General features: G+C 43.9%; 1 protein-coding gene across 1 annotated transcript in view; it reads left to right on the forward strand.

Moving 5' to 3' along the window:
* The window catches only part of LOC105428301 (CD151 antigen), a 100,446-nt gene that overhangs the window by 57,321 nt on the left and 24,568 nt on the right, over nt 1-18,557 (forward strand). The window contains exon 3 of the mRNA XM_089080958.1: nt 4,668-4,846. Within this exon, the coding sequence (XP_088937084.1) occupies nt 4,727-4,846 (120 nt within the window). The 5' untranslated portion in view covers nt 4,668-4,726. The remainder of the gene's footprint in view (nt 1-4,667; nt 4,847-18,557) is intronic.

Consider the following 18,557-nt stretch of genomic DNA (forward strand, 5'->3'; position numbering starts at 1 on the left):
TAACTGATGTTTACCCATTAATTTTCAGCAGAATCAATATTGATTTTCAATTGGCAATATACATTAATTGCGAATGCCTGCTAAATAACTGTCACATTCATTACTTAAATGTATCAATACTTCTTAAAACACATACATCATTATTTCGCAACTTTTATCGGGAAATATCAATAGCGTTAGTGTCGCAAAATATTAGTATTTCACGGAAACGCATTTATTACTATTTATCGAATCATGTTTGGATGCGCGGTACGTGTATTCGGGGGAGTAAAAATATTCCCATTACTTCGATATTATTCAAAACACATTCGTGAGATTTTACATTTAGATATTGCAAATACATTTGGTTTTCTCATAAAATTTTCATCAAATTCTTTATCTTGTCAATATATAATTTTTATTTTTTATTTTCCCTATTTTACACACACACACACACACACACACACACACACACACACACACACACACACACACACACACACACACACACATATATGTTATACAAGCAATACTTTCATCATAATAATAATATTGATTTTACATCGATTACTCGGTTGATTCGATGTAGGTGAAAATGAACATATCAACATTCTTATTAATAATAAGAAAAATAACGCTAGTTAATGAATTAACACTCAGCATGTACTTTACATGCTCTCAAACTGTTACATGCCCTGTGTAATCGCATGCGCGACAAACGCGGTGTATTTTTCGTCGCGATATTTTTTCGCGCCGGAAAAGGGAGTATGTGTTTTCCGATGTGGAAAGCCGCGAAGTTGTTTACACGACGTTGTCCTGATTCACGTCCGTGTTTTCCGCGGAGAGCGTCGGGGATAATGGACGATATTTCCAGGAACTTTGCAACCCCATATCCCTCTCATCGGAGTAACGACGCGAGCAACGAAATTTCCATAGCGCGAATTAATACGCTCCTCTGAACCGGAAGTGGATAACGAATCTGCTAAAATCGCACGGGTTACTCTTCGCCTGCGGGCGCGTGCTTGATACGTTGATTTAATTACTCTTATATGCCATCGACAAGATCGGCGTGCTACCCCGAGAAGAGGATTTTAACAATGGCAGGCGATGGGGAAGGATTCGTTAACGAGAAGTTATCCGCGAAGAAATCGAAATAAAATAACAATATCGACGGAAATTTCGAGATAAACATTACGGTCATCATTTGCATATAGAATTCGATGCTGTACATTAATTTAAACGATTAAATTAACAGCATCAATCAGAATTCATTTTGCTTGATTATCACAAAATGTATATTCCTCGGTGAATCGATAACGGCAATTTGCATATTTACGTATTCCTGTGTATCCGATGCGCCGCTCTTTTTGAAATTTGGCCGTCTCTGTATGTGTTACGTCCACGTTGGACCGCGTGTACATTATACAATACGGAAATACATGTTGTATGTTATACAATACGGAAATACATTACGTAATTCGCAAAAAAGATAGTCATCTCATTGCCGTCGAAAAATGCCGTCGTCGGCTTCCGCTTAATCGGGGATAGCGTTAGCGCGATGTAATTGAGCGAGAGGATAATCGGCAAACTTTAGGAGGTCAATAATCGCGGTGCATCGAACCGTCCCGCGGCCCGCGGCTAAAAGCTTTGACCTTGCACACCGGCGGAGAGAAAAAAAATTTATTCACACGTGCACACGTCGGGGGAAGTTTTCTACGTACCCGCGCGCTCGGAACAGCCTCGCCCACACGCGGGACGGGTCACACCCATTTAATTTCGCGGTTTCTCTTCTTTCATCTCTTCTCTTCTCTTCTCCTCCCTTCTCTCCTCGGGTTTCTTCGCCCGTCGCGCTGTAATCACCTCTGTCTTCCGCTCCCCATCCACCACCCTCCAATCCCCGACGTGATCCCCGCGCGCTGCTTCCTTCTGGTCCTCATTATGCGCCATTTATCCCTCGCACTCTCGTCACTCTCGTCGACCGAGAGGAAGACCGCGCGAAACACAGAAAGGAACAATAAATTCTCTCTGGATTTTTTTACCACACTGTCGACCGTTACGATAATGTTTCTCGATTTTTTTTTTTTTAATATGAAAATTTTATTGAACTTGTAAAAATGGAAATATTTTATTTGACTATGTAAGAATATTTGGCATTTTTTTCTCTTAAATTTACTCTACTTGATTTAATATATTAATCTAAAATTTGAAGACTTTTAAATGATATTTTGTGAAAATATACACACATTTAGGTAAAAGAAAAATTCAGGGACTAAAAAGATCAGACTTTTGTGATAGAAGATTTTTATTCTCTTTCTATACTGTTTAGAGAATTTTTTGTTACACATAACTTGTGTGCCGATCGAGAAGATCGAGTGGTTACTATGTATTCTCATTAAATATACAAGTCACGTACGGACAGGAGTCGACCACAACAAATGTAATTTTCCTCCACCGAATTGCAATCCTGCGCCGGATCGAAATCCACAGAGTAGTGCGAGCATAATCAAACTACGAATTAATCAATATTTTTTTACAATATTCCAAGATTGAATTTTTTGAGAAAATTTAAAAGAGATTATGAAGCAATAGCACTTATATTTAAAGAAAATGAGTAAAATTACAGGCAAGAGATAAATTATGTGTTAAATTACATAAAAATTACCAGGTTTGCTTGAGATAGCGAGTAATATTATTTTGATATTATATTATTTCGACATGTTTTAACTTTATCCCATTGCTTTTGCAATGCGGACATGATCATTACACATGCAAAGAACTGAAATATTCCTGTGCAATCTGTCCTGCTGTCTGCTGTCGTGCAGCGAAATACTTGACGTTCCTGTGCATTCTTTCGCGTACGAGAGACTCGCAGAAAGAAAGGGAAAAGGAAACGGAAAGGGAAAAAGCGGAGACAGAGGGTGCGATGCGTTAGAGCGTAGATAAACCTTCGCATTTCCTGGCAACGTGAAACGAAATTATGTGTCAAACCCAAGACACGGCTCTGTCGGGCACGTAGACCGTGATCCTCTTTTCTCACTTTACAAATTTACCGAAATTTCTATTATTGATGCGGCCGATTCTCTTGATACCTAAGAGAAAAGGCGTGTTTCTCCTCCCGGCGAGAAGCTCGGCGAGAAATCCGAGGGAGGAATTATTTATTTTGCGAATGTCGCAGTTTCGAAACTTGAAAATCTCGCTGATATTGATACATAGCTCGCATAAGTAAGGGATGCTCGCGCGGGGAAAGAGTAACAGCCGTCCCTTACGGTTCGCCATAAGGACCCCCGGGATCAAAATCTATGGATACGCCCTTGCTTGGGCTCGTGCCAAACGCGTGCTGCTTTCGCTTCGTGCCGGCACGAAAGTTACTCTCCCGGTGCTCGATCAACGTCCTACGTCGCCGATCGCACATCTTCCCGGTGTACCTGTGCCCGATATGTACGTACGTCTGGCGGGACCACCGGGGTACGCGATTATCGAATTACGTCAATTTCCCCGGTACCTCTGTCGGCATTCGCGACATAACGACGGAACATCCTTCGCTCTCCTGAATTCTAACGACATTAAAGTTAACTCGCTTCTTCGCAAAGGAAGAAGCGCTTCGCCGTCTGACGGTGAGGGTCGCTTCCGAGAGAGCGTTTTCCAAGGCGCAATTACGGCGAGAACGAAATTGCCTGAATGAGGAACCTTTCTTCAGCTTTTTTAGCTCGTGCTCGTCTATGGATGCCAGCATGCGAATCTGCATGATTAAATGATACGTCGCTATCGCGAATAAATATATCTTTCACGAGAATTGATACACGGAAAGTGTACCTTTTCGCTGAAGTATCTAAAAACTTTTAGCCAGATACCGATCTGAAAGTAATTTCGTTGAGCCATCAAAATATTTATGCTGGACGTTCAAATTGATTGCTAGAAAAATCAAAAATATTTGCAATATTATCTTCATGTTCTACGTCATCATTGTGATGGCTCGACAAAATTATTTTTTAGATCTACATCTGCTTAAATTTAGATATTTCAACAATTATTTTTCCGTATACCATATTCCATAAATAATAAAAAAGAAAGAATCTTCCGAATTGTTAATACATTGGAAGTGTATTAGAGCCGTCGTTGATGGATGGCAACCGTGAGACCGCACTGATGTTGTTCCAAAAACCAAAGTTTACGTTGAGTCGGAGCAAGAAGAGCTTTAAGTTCATCCAATGTCCAAGCAAGTATAAGTAAGCGGCAAGGAAGCATTCCGACTGCTTGAAAGTAAAACTCGTTGATTACTTTCTTAGGCAATAGACAGTCGAAAACTTGTTGATTACTTTCTTAAACGCTTCCTTAGGCAATCGTAAAATGTTTCTTTTTTTTTTTCCTCTCTTATTTTATCTCACGCTGCAAAAATAAGCTTTCGCGAAAGTTTCTCTAGTCAATATTTTATACCTTTTTAATTACGCTAAAAACGTACCTTTGTGCACTATACTTATTTAGTCGCAAAATATATTATATATTTTGTATGTATGTACACACACACACACACACACACACACACACACACACACACAATTTATATATATATATATATATATATATATATAACAAAAAGGTGAATCTCTATTTTTATATTTGTGAATTTTTACTCTAAGGCAAATTTATTTGTTTATTTCTGACACGTGTTTATTATTTCTATTTTACAGCAACGGCGACCAGGTGACAACGAAGACTGTGACGCACGCAGCCAACAATTCGACTGAAAATGGCCAAAAGCGCAGAGAGATTACCCGGTACCTCCACCAGACTTAGAACCAGGGACGACGGCTGCTGTTCCGTGAATTTCTTGAAATACGTTCTTCACATTTACAACGTGGTGCTGTTTGTACGTACCGTCTATTTATTCTGGCGCGCGCGCGCGCGAGAAAAAGAAATATTTTATTTTGGAGAGACACGTTTATGCAGAGGCGCGCGTTAACACAAATGAAAGACGTGGACCGTGAAATCCGCTGTCTCGTTTCACGAGGGGATCTCTCTCCCGCCTGACACGGCGTGCACTCCTTGCACTCTCCGACTAAGTTACTTTAATCCACGTCTCGTTTTTCCGACCGGTTTATATAGCCGTAGACTTTCCGTCGCGCGAGACGCGAAATCACTTGGCGAGTGAAGCATGGAAGCACACTCATTTTTTCCAACTCTTTATTTTTAACGGCTTATGGTTGGAAACTTTGCTCCGATGAAAGCGATGTCAATTTCTTTAAGTTTCCAAGAGTAACGGCACATTACGCGAAAAACTTTTCTAAAATTTTCAGACAGGATTATTATAAAAATTATTATACGTGACATTAATAAAAATCACAAAGTGAATAACGTACTCTCTTACACACACACACACACACACGCGTGTGCGCGCGCGTGATCCTTGATATTAGAGATATTAATTAGAGCGTCGGTACTTAACAGAGTTAAAAAATGTGCCAAAGGAAATGCGATACAAGCGGCGGAACATCCCGTGTAACGTGAACATTACAGTGAATAGTTGAAGTGATTGTCGAACGGAAATAAGACGAAAAAACGCGTCGTTGTTCGACAATTATTCTCGTCTCGCTTCCGTTTTCGCAATTTACGGGAGATTAAAGCGGCGAGAGCGAGATTGCTCGTTGTCACGGGGGAGAGGGAGGGAGGGGGGGGCACATTTAACGTAAAGACCGAGCCGTTGTCGAGTCTCGGTCGTCACTTCGCCGGATGCCCGACGAGCTGTTGCAATCACCGGCGCTCGCTATAAACGACGAGCCGTTATCTTCCTTTAATTGTTATCACGAATACCACGCGCGCTTTTAGCGTGAGTTAGATTAACAGACGAAAAAAGAGAGACGGGAGGAAGGAAGGAAGAGCGAGAGAGAAGCAGAGTGAGAGGCAGAGAGAGAAAGAGGGAGGAGGCAGGAGAGGAGGATGAAAGAGAGAGAGAGAGAGAGAGAGAGAGAGAGAGAGAGGGGGGGGAGGGAATCCCGACGAAGGAGTGTTTCTCGAACGAGTGTTTCTTTGATCGCGTGCGTGCCCTCGATTCCACAGGGGAACTTTATCGTACGTGGGATGGAGGGAGGCCCGTAGGATTAAAGCGCAGCGGGGGAAATAATCTCGGACCTCGCCGTTCGACGTAACAGCAAATAATTGGAGCGCGCGCTCGCGGAAGGGCGGATACTGCGCCGGAAGAGCGGCGTTTCGCATTAATCGAAAGGGAAGCTTCACGGCTCGTACGCGGCTAATTACATAATAATCTCGTGTATACGTGGATAATCATACAATGCAACGCATCCCGCCCGAGTCATTAATTTCGCGTAATAAATTAACGTTGATCATTCTGACGAAGGTATATATCGCGTTACGCGGAGTGCGCACTCGAAAAATCATTTCAGGCCGTTTCAGATTGCTGCGGGATTTACGCGCGGATTACTCGCTCGGATTACGACGACTCGGAGAGAACTTTCTTATTTTTCTGTAAACTGTACTGATACTTCTGCTCCATTCCCTTCTCCCCCCCCCCCTTCCGTGGCTATTCTCCTTTTCTCTTTCTTTCTTTCCTGTGTTCTCGATATATTATAAAAAAAAAATTTAATATATACCGAAATCGACGCTCGTGAGGTGATACATGCCATAAAATGCTAATAAAGTTCTCGTCGTAAAGTGCAGACACCTTGTACGTTGTCTGGAATACAAGCGCGCGGCTGAAGCGAAACGTTCTAAAGGGAGGATCAAAGAAAAAGGAGAGAAAAAAAGAGAAGGAGGAGAGAAAATCGACCGATGGTTCACACCTACCGACTTTATAATTTTGATCCTAAACGTCGGCATCTCGTTAAAAAGCGTGATGTCGATGGATGATTTTGCGACTAAATAGGCGAAATTCCGTTGGACCGATTTGGCGAGATTGCGGCTCGACGAGAATCGTCGTTGTCCTTTTCCCTTTTTCCAGAACTCTATTCGCTCCCAAATCATTTTTTCTCCAACGATACTTTGTCGAATCTTGATTGTCAGAATGCCGAAACTTTTAATGAAGATCATTATCTTCTAATTAAAGGTGGCTAGCAGATTTCGCGTCGCGTGCCGATATTTGTGATAAGAAGAGAAGATACATTGTGAAAAAGTGCGCTCTTTTGCCGCTATACTTTTAATAATATTTTTAGCGACGGCATCTCCCCGAAAATACAAAAGTAGCATATATCAATTAATTAAGCTTATTAATTTTTTTAGGAAAGTTAAATTGGGGATGATTGAGCGAGATATATTTATCATTTCGTATCAAAATGCGAAATGTGTTGAATCCCAAAGTGCGCCAACCCGATGCGCATTCCTCGCTTTTGCTCGCGCTTGTATCAACGCACGTAAGTCTGAGCGCTGAATGCACAGCCTTAAACGTCTGCTCGTAATAAGGCTCAATAATGCGGGCATAATGTAACAATAACCTGCTCCGAACAATGCCGGCGCAACAATGCCCGGCCGCTTAACACGTGCGTTTACGCCCATTGATTGCATTCAGAGAAGTGCAGTCACTGCCAGGCCAAAGTCAGTGTGGATTCAATGTTACCGCCATCGATGTACCGGCAAGACGGCAAGTGCGTAATTGCAGAAACCCGCGCGGCGCGTACTTTCGGAGAAGCCGGAGACGGAAACAGAGAGAGAGAGAGAGAGAGAGAGAGAGAGAGAGAAACGATTTTACATCTCGATTTAACAGCGCGAAAGTGTAATCGCGCACGTTTGCAAATGAATTTAGCGGAAGTCCTCTGCCGAAAGATATACCGCTCCAATATTTGCCGTGGGGTGTATATTTTTGATATAATGGTAAATCTAAAAAGCAAATAACTACTATTTTTCGAGTATTGTTTATCGCGTCGAGGCAAAACATCGACAATATTTTTTACAGTACGATCATCGATAGTTTCTACCGCATGCTTTGACCAAGTTAATTTCGTGCATACGTTGAAAAACTCCCACGTAACCGCAATAACGTTTGAATAAGAATTCTTGCTGAGTGCGAAGAGAGAGAGAGAGAGAGAGAGAGAGAGAGAGAGAGAGAGAGAGAGAGAGACGTCCCGAAATTTGTTTCCCCAGGATATTATAGTAAAGAGGTAATGAAGTAATTATTGTAGGTTTTTTGCGACTTCATTTCATTAGCGAGTGGTAATTATGCTACGTATGAAAAGTGGCTAATTACGCTGCGCTCTCTCTTTCTCTCTCTCTCTCTCTCTCTCTCCTCTCCTCCTCTCTTCTCCTCTTCTCTTCTCTCTTCTCTTCTCTTCTCTCCTCTCCTCTCCTTTCTTCTCCTCTCCTCTTCTCTTCTCTCCTCTCCTCTTCTCTTCTGTCCTCTCCTCTTCTTTCTTCTTTTCTTTCTTCTCCTCTCCTCTCTTCTTCGCCTTCCCCCTCCCTCTCTCTCTCTCTCTCTTGTGTATTCGATTGTATATTGATTAACGAATCGTTAAGAGATGATTTAATTACTCAATAAAAGTTGAAAAGTCTATTAGACTTAAATAAGATTGCAGCTTAGAACTTACAGGCTTTCCTCTTGCAAATTTGCAAATTTTCAAGAAGATATAAAAAAAAAAATGACATTTGTAAATTCGCGTTCAACAAAGTTAACTTGCAGACGCTTGATAAATAATAATATTATTGTTGCAATCTCGCTACAAACATTAGTATCTTTTTCCTTTTTTTTTCTTTTTTTTTTGTACGTTTTTCTGCAAGATGCATCCCCGATCTTCTTCACAGATGTTCTTCATGAAACTGAAGGTCTATGTTATTTATAATGTGGACTCATACAAAATCGCGTTAAATCCGGGCATGAGTAATAATACAGCAATCTCGCGTGTATATACACGGGGAAATTCCCGCAGAGAATTGGGATACTCTCAGCCTAGAACGGTTTAATTGTAATAATTAACCATATCGTCGGCAGAGTTGCTAATTACTGAGTAATAATACCTACGGTATTCTCAAATGAAGCGTTCGCTCAGCTCTCTTGTCGCAATTTCTCTTACTCGACCTTAATGTCGCGCTCTAATTTGATTGACAGCTTTCAGAGAACCGTGAAAGGCAGATTTTTACGCAGGGTCAAATAATATAATATTCAACGTACACTTGATTCCAATTACTAATTAACTTTCGCCTTGCGAAAAAAAAAATGCATTCATTCTAAAAAATTTATTTACAAAACCCATTAATTTCTATCGGTAATGTAAATTTCCGTGTAAATTATGTGCACAGTAATCCAGAGTGAGGCTGCAAATTAATTGCGTAATTAATTATTATTACACAAAGGTAACGTCGCGATATGGGAATAATAATATTTAAAGACGCGACACCTCCGAGAGCGAGAGAGAGAGCGGATTCAACGCACTCAAGGGCGACACTTGAACCTCAAGCGTGTGAAATCAACCGGGATCGTTCGCGTCTGCTCGCGAAGCTTCCCATTATCTCCTCGTCCTCGTCCTAGTCGAGAGAGGATCGCGCGTGTTACCTACACACCGCGTGATCGTCAATTATGCCCGCGATTCGGCCCGTTATCGAGCCCGCGGTGACGGGACGACCAGGGCAGATTCCCAGGAGACGTTTGCGTTCCCAGGAGCTCTGGCGTCTCCTCGCACGCGCCTCAGGTGCGTGCGTGCGTGTATGCGTGTGTGTGCGCGCGCGCGCGCGCGCGTGTGCACGTGCATACCGGCGTGTCGAGACGCCGATAGAATGCAATCGGCACGTCGTTCGCCGATCGTGGTGTCGGCGGGGCGACAGCAGATGACATGCCGATGATGACTCTTAGCACGACTGAAATCCCTTTCCAGAAGAGGAAGCGAATTATTTCACGTCCTGTAGCGCCCCTCGCTTAATTAGTCCGACCGTCGCGTCCTAACGCGTGCGACGAATAAAACGTTCATTTCCACGTTATTCAATCCGTCGGTTTCCGAACGAACGGTTCTTTTTTTTTTTTTTATTATTATTATTATTATTATTATTAAACGCGATACGTGTGCAAGTGGACGGAAACCGTGCGAACGCCCGGGGAAGAAGAGTTATGCGCTGCGACGACAACAAAGCGATGAAATGCAGCGTAAATTTCAGCGGAAACCGCTCGAAAATCCTATTTTTCCGTAATATTCTGAAACAGTAGTGATAATTAGCGGCCTCGAAATGATATATTTTCGCAAAGCGTAAACATAAATCCCATGACGAGTTATTGAATTATTAATAATAGCACGGTTTAACGACTATCACATTTTGCGCAAATATCATCAACTGTATAGAGTATTACATTAATAACGCGAAATACGATCTCGCTAACTATTGGGGTAAACGAATATTAAAACATAATGCAATTGTCTATTTCATTTTACATTCGCAAAATCCGCAAACAATAGAAATTCCCTTAGTTATCAAGTACGAAAAAAAAAAAAAAAAAAAAAAAAGAAAAAAAAACCTGTAAATTTTAATAGATAAATTTTCAAGTTAATTCAAGAATAAGGGCAATCTTTTTGGAGATAATTAATTTAATATAAGCGTGAGGCGCGCGTGATATAACATTAGATCACACAGCTCAGTCTTTCATGAAATCGGCGAGTAATCTTTCGTCTCACGAGGGCGATACGAGAGCGTCTATAAAGGTGAGACATTTGGGAAAACGGGGATTAAACAGAATTTCCGCGTTGCCTGTCGCGTTGCGAGGCTACAACTCGCCGCTAAATACCCCCGAAAGAACGGAGAAGCGTGTCCGGTGAGGTTTCTCCTTAAAGTCGGCCAAGAAGCAGTCGACGGCAAAAGCGGGCTAGATTACGCGCATAATTATTCTAATTTCGCCCCGGGATACAACGGGGCTCACCTCCTCCGGATTTCCTCGCGAGGATTTACGTGCCTCCACGAGATTGGATCTTGGAATATTCCAGGCACCCGGCGGCTTAAGGCCAGTTTCACGCTCGCCATCGCGGAATAATAATCCAATGCGCCATGAAATGACATCTCTAGATCGGATATCGGAGACATGAAGGATGAAAGGGGGAGGTCAGGGGGAGAGGGGGAGGGGGAGGGGAGGAGGAAGTGCCGAGGCGGGAGGTATTATAAATTGGAGAATGGTATCTGTGGCGAATAGTATCTCCAGTGATTTCGACATTTTTATATAATCTGAACGTATCAAGCACGAATAATCGTAATACCCCCCGTACGACACAACATCTACTTCCGCCGGTCTTATAATAGCGATAAATTATTATTTAATTAATTCACATCTCCATGAAGAGAGCTAGTCTCATTATTCGCGTAATAATTATTAACATCTATACGACCCGCTCATCCCGCTTCTTCCGTCCGCTTCGTGGAATTCCACGTTTCATTTTAATCGCTTTAACACACATTCTTATTTGCTCCTTCGTTACTCCATGTTTATAATTCAGGGTGTTAATTCATGTATTTGCTCACTCGATCCTCTCGCATTGTTCCCCCGTGCTATATTCTAGCTCGCGTCGTAAGACGTCTCCCGTTTTCTCACTTTCGCTCGCTCACTCTCTCCCCCCCCTCTCTCTCTCTCTCTTCCTCTTTCTCTCTCTCTCTTCCTCTGCTTCTTTTTATTACGCCGAGCCGCAAAAAAGGAAATTTGCAATAATAATCACGATTGGAGGGAAAACGCGATAATACCGGGTCATTATCCGCATATTTCGATTTAAGGTGCTGCGTTTAATGATAGCCGACGTTATAAACGATCTGCAGCTTGTTTCGTATCGCCAGGCAGGGTCTGGCTTTTATCAGACTCACGCGCGCGCAGGACGACACGCGTAGGGACGGCTGATTGGTCCTGACTATATAAATAAGGGGGCCGGCTATCTTTGGCCGGAGATCTCCTTCGAGTCTTATGCTAATGGATATCCACCTTCTTTCGTATCTCGCGTACGAGATGAATCGTTGCAGGCTCTCTCTCTCTCTCTCTCTCTCTCTCTCTCTCTCTCTCTCGTCTTGAGAGATGCAACGGCGCGCCGCGCTGCGTCGCGTCGCGTCGCGTCGCGCCGCGGCCGATTAAATGCCGTCGTTGTTGCCGAAGCGAAATTTATCGGCGCTATCACGAGCCGAGTTTTAATCGAAGACGACTACCGGTTTATGGTAGATCAATAGATGCTTTGTGCGATAAAGCGCCGGTCACGAAGCAAAGTAGCATAAAATACGGGATAGAAGGTACATGGAAACTGCCGTTTCCGCTCGACGCTACGGCTGCTACTTTATCGCTCCCAAGGGATTTCGCCGTTAATTCGAATTAAATACGTTTTAACGCAAAGTGATATTAACGTACGGAAGCAAACACGGGGGGGCACGAATGGCGAATATATTTCCCCGTGAATATCGATTACGCGTCCGCCGTTGGACATACCCGCGCGAGCTTTCGTAATTCCATAGTTGGATAGTTCATTTTTCCATCGTCCTTCGCGCCGGAGTGATGCGCCGAGAGTTGGAAACTTTTGATTATATCCTCACCTTGGCAACAAACCGAGCACAATTCGCTTTAGGAAGCATCTAATAAAGATAATAGCCCGTTCTCTCTTTGTATATTTAACGTTGAGCGCGACCGTCTAATTTCCAACGTCTATTTACATAAAGAAGGGAGAGAGAGAGAGAGACACTCTTCGTCGTTTTCGGTATAAAAAAGTACCATGGGAGAGTTTTAATCGCTTTTTATTAAATTGTAAAAGTGAAAGAGAATCGGATAAGAACGGTTTCACGAATTCTTAATCGAGCCACTCCCTCGTATTGAGAAACGCCTCGTGCGTTGTGTCTTGGCGCAGCGAGGAGCGAGCAGCGATGACCGATCGCAAATCGGTATGTACGCGCCTCGAGGCTTCGATTATCATAAAGCTCTCTCCGTAAACGATTCTATTAAATTACACGGCGCGCTTAGGCGCTTAGGCTCGCCTTCGCAGTCTGAGAATCGCGGGTCCGCAACGTGCACGCAACGTCAAAAATGTTTATCATTACGCGGCGGTGGCGGCGCTCTTAACTCGTTTGTCGTAAATCACACCGAAGTTCTCTCAGTGCGCGCAAATATACATACGTACATACATACGAATGCACATCGCGGTGCTACACAGCGGTCGTAAAGAGGGAGAGGCTGGAAGAAAGTGCACGGCAGGGCAGATGATATCTCGTGACGGCGGCAATGGCGGCGGCGGCGGCGGCGGCGGCGGCGGCGGCGGCAGCGGCGGTGGCGGCATCCGGACTGTATCTTTGAATAAAGCTATGAGGGAATTACTCTGTATCGCATGTAATCATTCCGGAATGCACACTTACAAATTCATGGCGGCGTTTACGCGCGCACGCGATACGCGCAAATGTAATGGGAGAGGGAAGAGGGCGGATGAAAGTTTACGCGGGGAAACTATCGAGACAAGTGTCGAGAAATATCCGGGAGATAGAAACTCGCTTAAGAAACATGTGACAGTGAATATTATAACAAACTCCGTGCCCCCCCGATTATTTATACGCTCCGCGGCTGAAAAGGAATTGCACATAAGGGAGGCTGGTGAATTTAAATTATGTAGACGATGTCCCGTAGTAAAATGTCTCGTGCGGTAGAACGGAAACATTCTTCAAATGATTTTTATTTTACTTGTATATACGTATTATAACAAACTCGTTCGCTTCGATTATTTATGTGTTCTACCGTTGAAAAATTACATTACACGAACACACACACACACACACACACACACACACACGCGCGCGCGCGCGCGTGTGTATGAGCTTTGTGATTTTATGCTGACGGAAAAATATTATAATTTCTTTTTTTTTTTTTGTTTTTTTGTATTTTGAGTATGAGATATGTAGACACACATCGTTCGAAATTCGCGTAGATTCGGACACGTGCTTGTGCTCGCAGACGAAACCTAAAATTAGATGTAACCCCGACATACTTCGAGCAGATACGCAAGACGGTCGGGATTACGTAAGTACATATTCTGAAGCTGATTATGTCAGTCATAGTTATACGTCAAGCAACGCAATACGATTTAAATGGATAACTCAGTTTGTAGATGTTTGTTATCTCTTGATACATACAAATCAAATAGAAGATACGATGTGATATATTACTTATGTAATATAAACGTAAACATTTAAACATTTTACCTGTTCCGACGAAATTGAAAAAAAAAAAATACGCACTTTTATTTACTTATACGAGTTTCTAGTGTGTTCCGGTATAAAGTATGATTCCATTAATCAAAAATCTTGTGATTGATGTTTTATGGAATTTAGTCGCACACATTGTAAAATCTGTCGAGAGGGATTGTTGAAGTCGCCGAGTATGTCGCGAAACAGGCAGGCTTTTAACGGCAAAATTTTTATAAGATTAATCGCCGTGTATAATTAAATTACGCTGATGTTGTTGCATCGCGAGGTTATTTCGCGGATGTATAGGCCAAGTATCCGCGAGGAAGGTCAAACGACGCTTTTGCGAGCTGGCAAAATTCTAGATTCCGGGCATTCGGTGGCCGTAGCCCAACGGCATGATTTTCCCGATACCGGTGAAATCGCCGGAAGCGCATCGCAAAACGTTGTTGGCGCAATTAAAATGGAAACGAGTACATCCGACGTAAACGGGCCGCGACTGGACTTTACACGGCGTTGTACGCGTTGTTCGGCACAGATTTCGGATGCTGGCCCGGTAATGGAATGACCCTCACGTAGCGTGCGCGTAGCCGGCGGTACCGCGGAAAAATTTATTTCCCCATCGTCCGGTCGTACATCGTCGAGATATTGAAATCCTGACGTCTAATGTAATAAAAATGCCGGCCGCTGGCGAGGATCGGCGGGGAAAAAAAGGGAGATCGATCGCCGCGACATCGAATGCATTCGGCCGAGCTCGTACGACGCGCAAGAGTGGCTATCGCGATATCATCGCAAATGAGACATTACGATGCGAATCGAATTTCGGGATCCTGTAAATTTTGTGAGACCGAATGAAAAAAAGAAAGTATTGATCGGCAGACAGGATCTTGGTATCGAATAATTTTTTCTTCGTTTCTTAATATTTATAAATTCAAAGGTAAATACTTATCGCGAACCACGTGTCGTTAGAATTACGAAATTTGCAACGTAGCCTCGAAGTTACATCTAAATTCCTCTCTTTCTTAATAAATTAATAATCAATTTTGAAATCGACTAATTTTGCCCCTCTCTCTCTCTCTCTCTCTCTGAGAGAGAAAGAGAGAGGGGAAGGAGACAAGATTAATCATATATATTTATATATACTAATTTGATATATATATATATATATATATATATATATATATATATTAATTCAAGAAACGAAGAAAAATTATTTGATTAAAGCCATCTATGGTCTTATTGTTTGAAACATATATCGGCTTTGATTATTATTTAAAAAAAGAAGAGTTTTTCATTCAAATTAAAAAAAAAGAACTTTTTATATAAATATTCATATGAAATCAGTTGACGTCACTTTTAAAACCCGTGTTGAGAATTAGTCTCATAATCGTTTACCACGGTTCTTTTTTCGTGACACGTCTTTCTAACGACCCGCTAATTGCATCGATTTCTTTTTGCCACGGTAGATTGACGACGCCGAGCCGGATCGGCGATCCATTTTTAATTAACTTTGCGCGATACCCGCTATAAATAACATGTTATTAATATCGAAATAACGCCGCGAACGAAGGCATGGGAGGAATAATTAAGTACCGAATCGAATTACATGGCGTTTATGTTGACGTAGGCGGGCCGACCGGTCCTCGACGTCGACTCGGTGCACTCGGAGTTTCGACGGTCGTATTCAGAATAATCGTCTGTTTGCATGACGGAGATGATTTAATTATTTAGAGAACGCCAGGTATTTGCAGTAGAATGTCTGAGAAAGAGCTCGCACGAAGTGCTTAACCCCGGCGGGAATGCGAGACGTCGTTTGAAGATAGTCAGAATTTTGTCCGGCTGATATCAAGACGCTCAAAGATATTACAGTATTCTTTCTTCTTAACGCGCGACTCTCTCTCTCTCTCTCTCTCTCTCTCTCTCTCTCTTCATTGCATCGTGTCATGTCTTTAGTCCGTCCGGCAATTGGAGTCTCGAATTCCATTCTCTAAACGCATCTTATTGCGCGACGGCGGTAATTGCACGACGGCCGCATTTTTTTTTCTCCCTTTTGGTCGGGGGAACAGGAGCAACGAGGTGAATTTTTATCAGGACGACAACGGGCGCGCGCGGAAAGGGAGGAAGCGAGAGAGAGAGAGAGAGAGAGAGAGAGAGAGAGAGAGAGAGAGAGAAAAGCGAGAGAGTAGCGATATACAAATTCGGAGTATCATGTTGCTTTTAATTCGACCTCGCCTTCGTCCCATTCGATTCTCCGTTCTGGCGGAGCGGGCATTTATCCTGCTCTCGAATGAGAGGGAAATCCCCGGTACGCCCGGCGGGAAACAGATGCTTCCAATTCCGGCGATAGATCTGCGAGAGATTCCGGGCACTAGGAATAAAGTGGAAAAAGTCGAATCGCGCAGAGATGCCGTCGCGTCGTCGCTTTTCACTCGGTCCCCTTCGGTTCCCGTGTCTCTCTCCCGTGTATCTTCTCCGTGTATCGAGCGGAATTCTTTTCAAGGGGATCCGCCATCGGCCGGCCGGCTTTCCACGGATTGGTCCGCCAAGAATTATACGGCGGAATGCAATAAAAAGGGACTAAACACCGTTACATCTTAAGAACTTTATTTGCCCCGTAGATCCTCCGGTAACCACCTCGGAGTAGGAGAAGGCGAGATAAGCCCACGGTCGGTCATCCGAAGGAAGGATAAAAAGTAAAGTAAGAGGGAGGGAGAGAGGGGCGGAGGCGTCGGCGGAGGTCGCTGACGTCCCTTTGAGAATACCAGAAAACCAGTCCGAACGAGATTTCCGTGGGGCTGTCGGTCCGCGAGTGTTTTCGATAGACAACTCGCTGAAAGTTACGATCTAGTAGAAGATCGTAAACGCCCGACCACGGGGCACGAACGAACGCGAAATTAAAGTTGTATAACGGATACCGCGTGATACCTCCGGCAGATACCTCTTATTCGTCCCGTCTTGTAAATATCACCGTCGTGAAAACAAACGAGCAAAAGTCCCGTGTACAAAACGTGTTTAATTAGCAGCTATATTAGCGTCCGCTTCTTCTTCCCCGAAACCGGACGCACGATTCGCACGGACTCGCGCGAATCTTAATTAAATCTTTCACGCAAGATGGAACTGTAAGCCGGCCCCGAAATTTAATGAAGAAGAAATTAAAGCGTTTTTCTCTCCCGGCGAATATTTCATTATATTGCGGCTTCCGCCGCGTTCGCGATTTACACGAGGCCGCAATAATTTTCGGGATGTTTCCCGGCCGCGTGATGTACGACTTTTAATTTCTTCGTTTCCCCGCGTCCTTTCTCTCTTTCTCTCTCTCTCTCTTTCTCCCTCCCTCCCTTCCTCCCTTTCTCCCTCTCTCTCTCGTCGTTTTCGTTTCGCCGTTGTCCGGCGAAATTTAGCGAGTACGTGAACGGATTAGCATAACATTGCCCCAAGTTGCAACGTAGTTTAACCCAGAGCTGATCGCGCGCTTGCATTGGCTGGCACGTTCGGTTCGCCAGCTGTCTCGTTACATCCGATGCAGTTCGCGCGAGGCTTGCACTATATATGCATAAGTACATAGGCGAACCGCTGACTGAAGTGTACCTGAGCAGCGTACCGAAAGAGATTGTTTAGGACGCCCCGTTATTATGCGGGAATCCACGGGACGAGGCGGAAAGGGAAGAGAGAGGTGGGGGGGGGAGGGGAGGGGAGCGGAGACATCCGGAATATGACGTACATAAATTTCTTTCGAGCATTCGCAATTTATTACACGAGAAGCTCAAACGTAGACGCAAACGGAATTTTCGTGGGTCCAATAAATATCCCGTAACTTCGTAAACTTCGTTTTATCGACGCTATCGACGAGTGAAGATGGAATTCCACCGCGCACTCTTTTCTCTCTCTCTCTCTCTCTCTCTCTCTCTCTTTTTTTCTACTTTCCTTCTTTTCCCCTCCCCTGTCGCGCGTATACCGTGAACCATCTAATTCATGCTTAATTCATGCTGCGGCTCGCCGGATCAATTATGCAAAGCGTTCCCGAACAACGTAAGCGAAATCGCGAACCGCATTCCGCGAGATCGAGAGGGGGCGACGTGAGGGGGTCCGTGATCGTGGAATGGTGCACGTCCATTTTTCCCTGCTGTTCCCGATCGCGGTGAACGACGCGATGCGGAAGGGAGAGGGGAGGGAGGGAGGGGGGGGAAGGGATACGAAGCCGGTGATTTGAAATACGGGCACGTAGACGCGAAGAATATCGGCTCGCGATACATACGATTTATATGGTGTATCGTCGACGCACACAGGGGGCGGGTTACACGGCGTATACGCGAGGGTATTACGTCCGTGTGCGCCGTCGGGACAATGATAAAATAATAAATTGCGCCTCCCCCTCCCCCCCGCTACCGCGATGCCCTCCTCCCCGCCAATGCCCCATAACCCGTCCGCGGGGAATCGAATCGAGTTCCTTGCCCGCGCGGAATCGCACGTACGCG

Source organism: Pogonomyrmex barbatus, unplaced genomic scaffold, assembly GCF_055798465.1.
Source record: "Pogonomyrmex barbatus isolate J1 unplaced genomic scaffold, ASM5579846v1 scaffold4, whole genome shotgun sequence".
NCBI lineage: Eukaryota > Metazoa > Arthropoda > Insecta > Hymenoptera > Formicidae > Pogonomyrmex > Pogonomyrmex barbatus.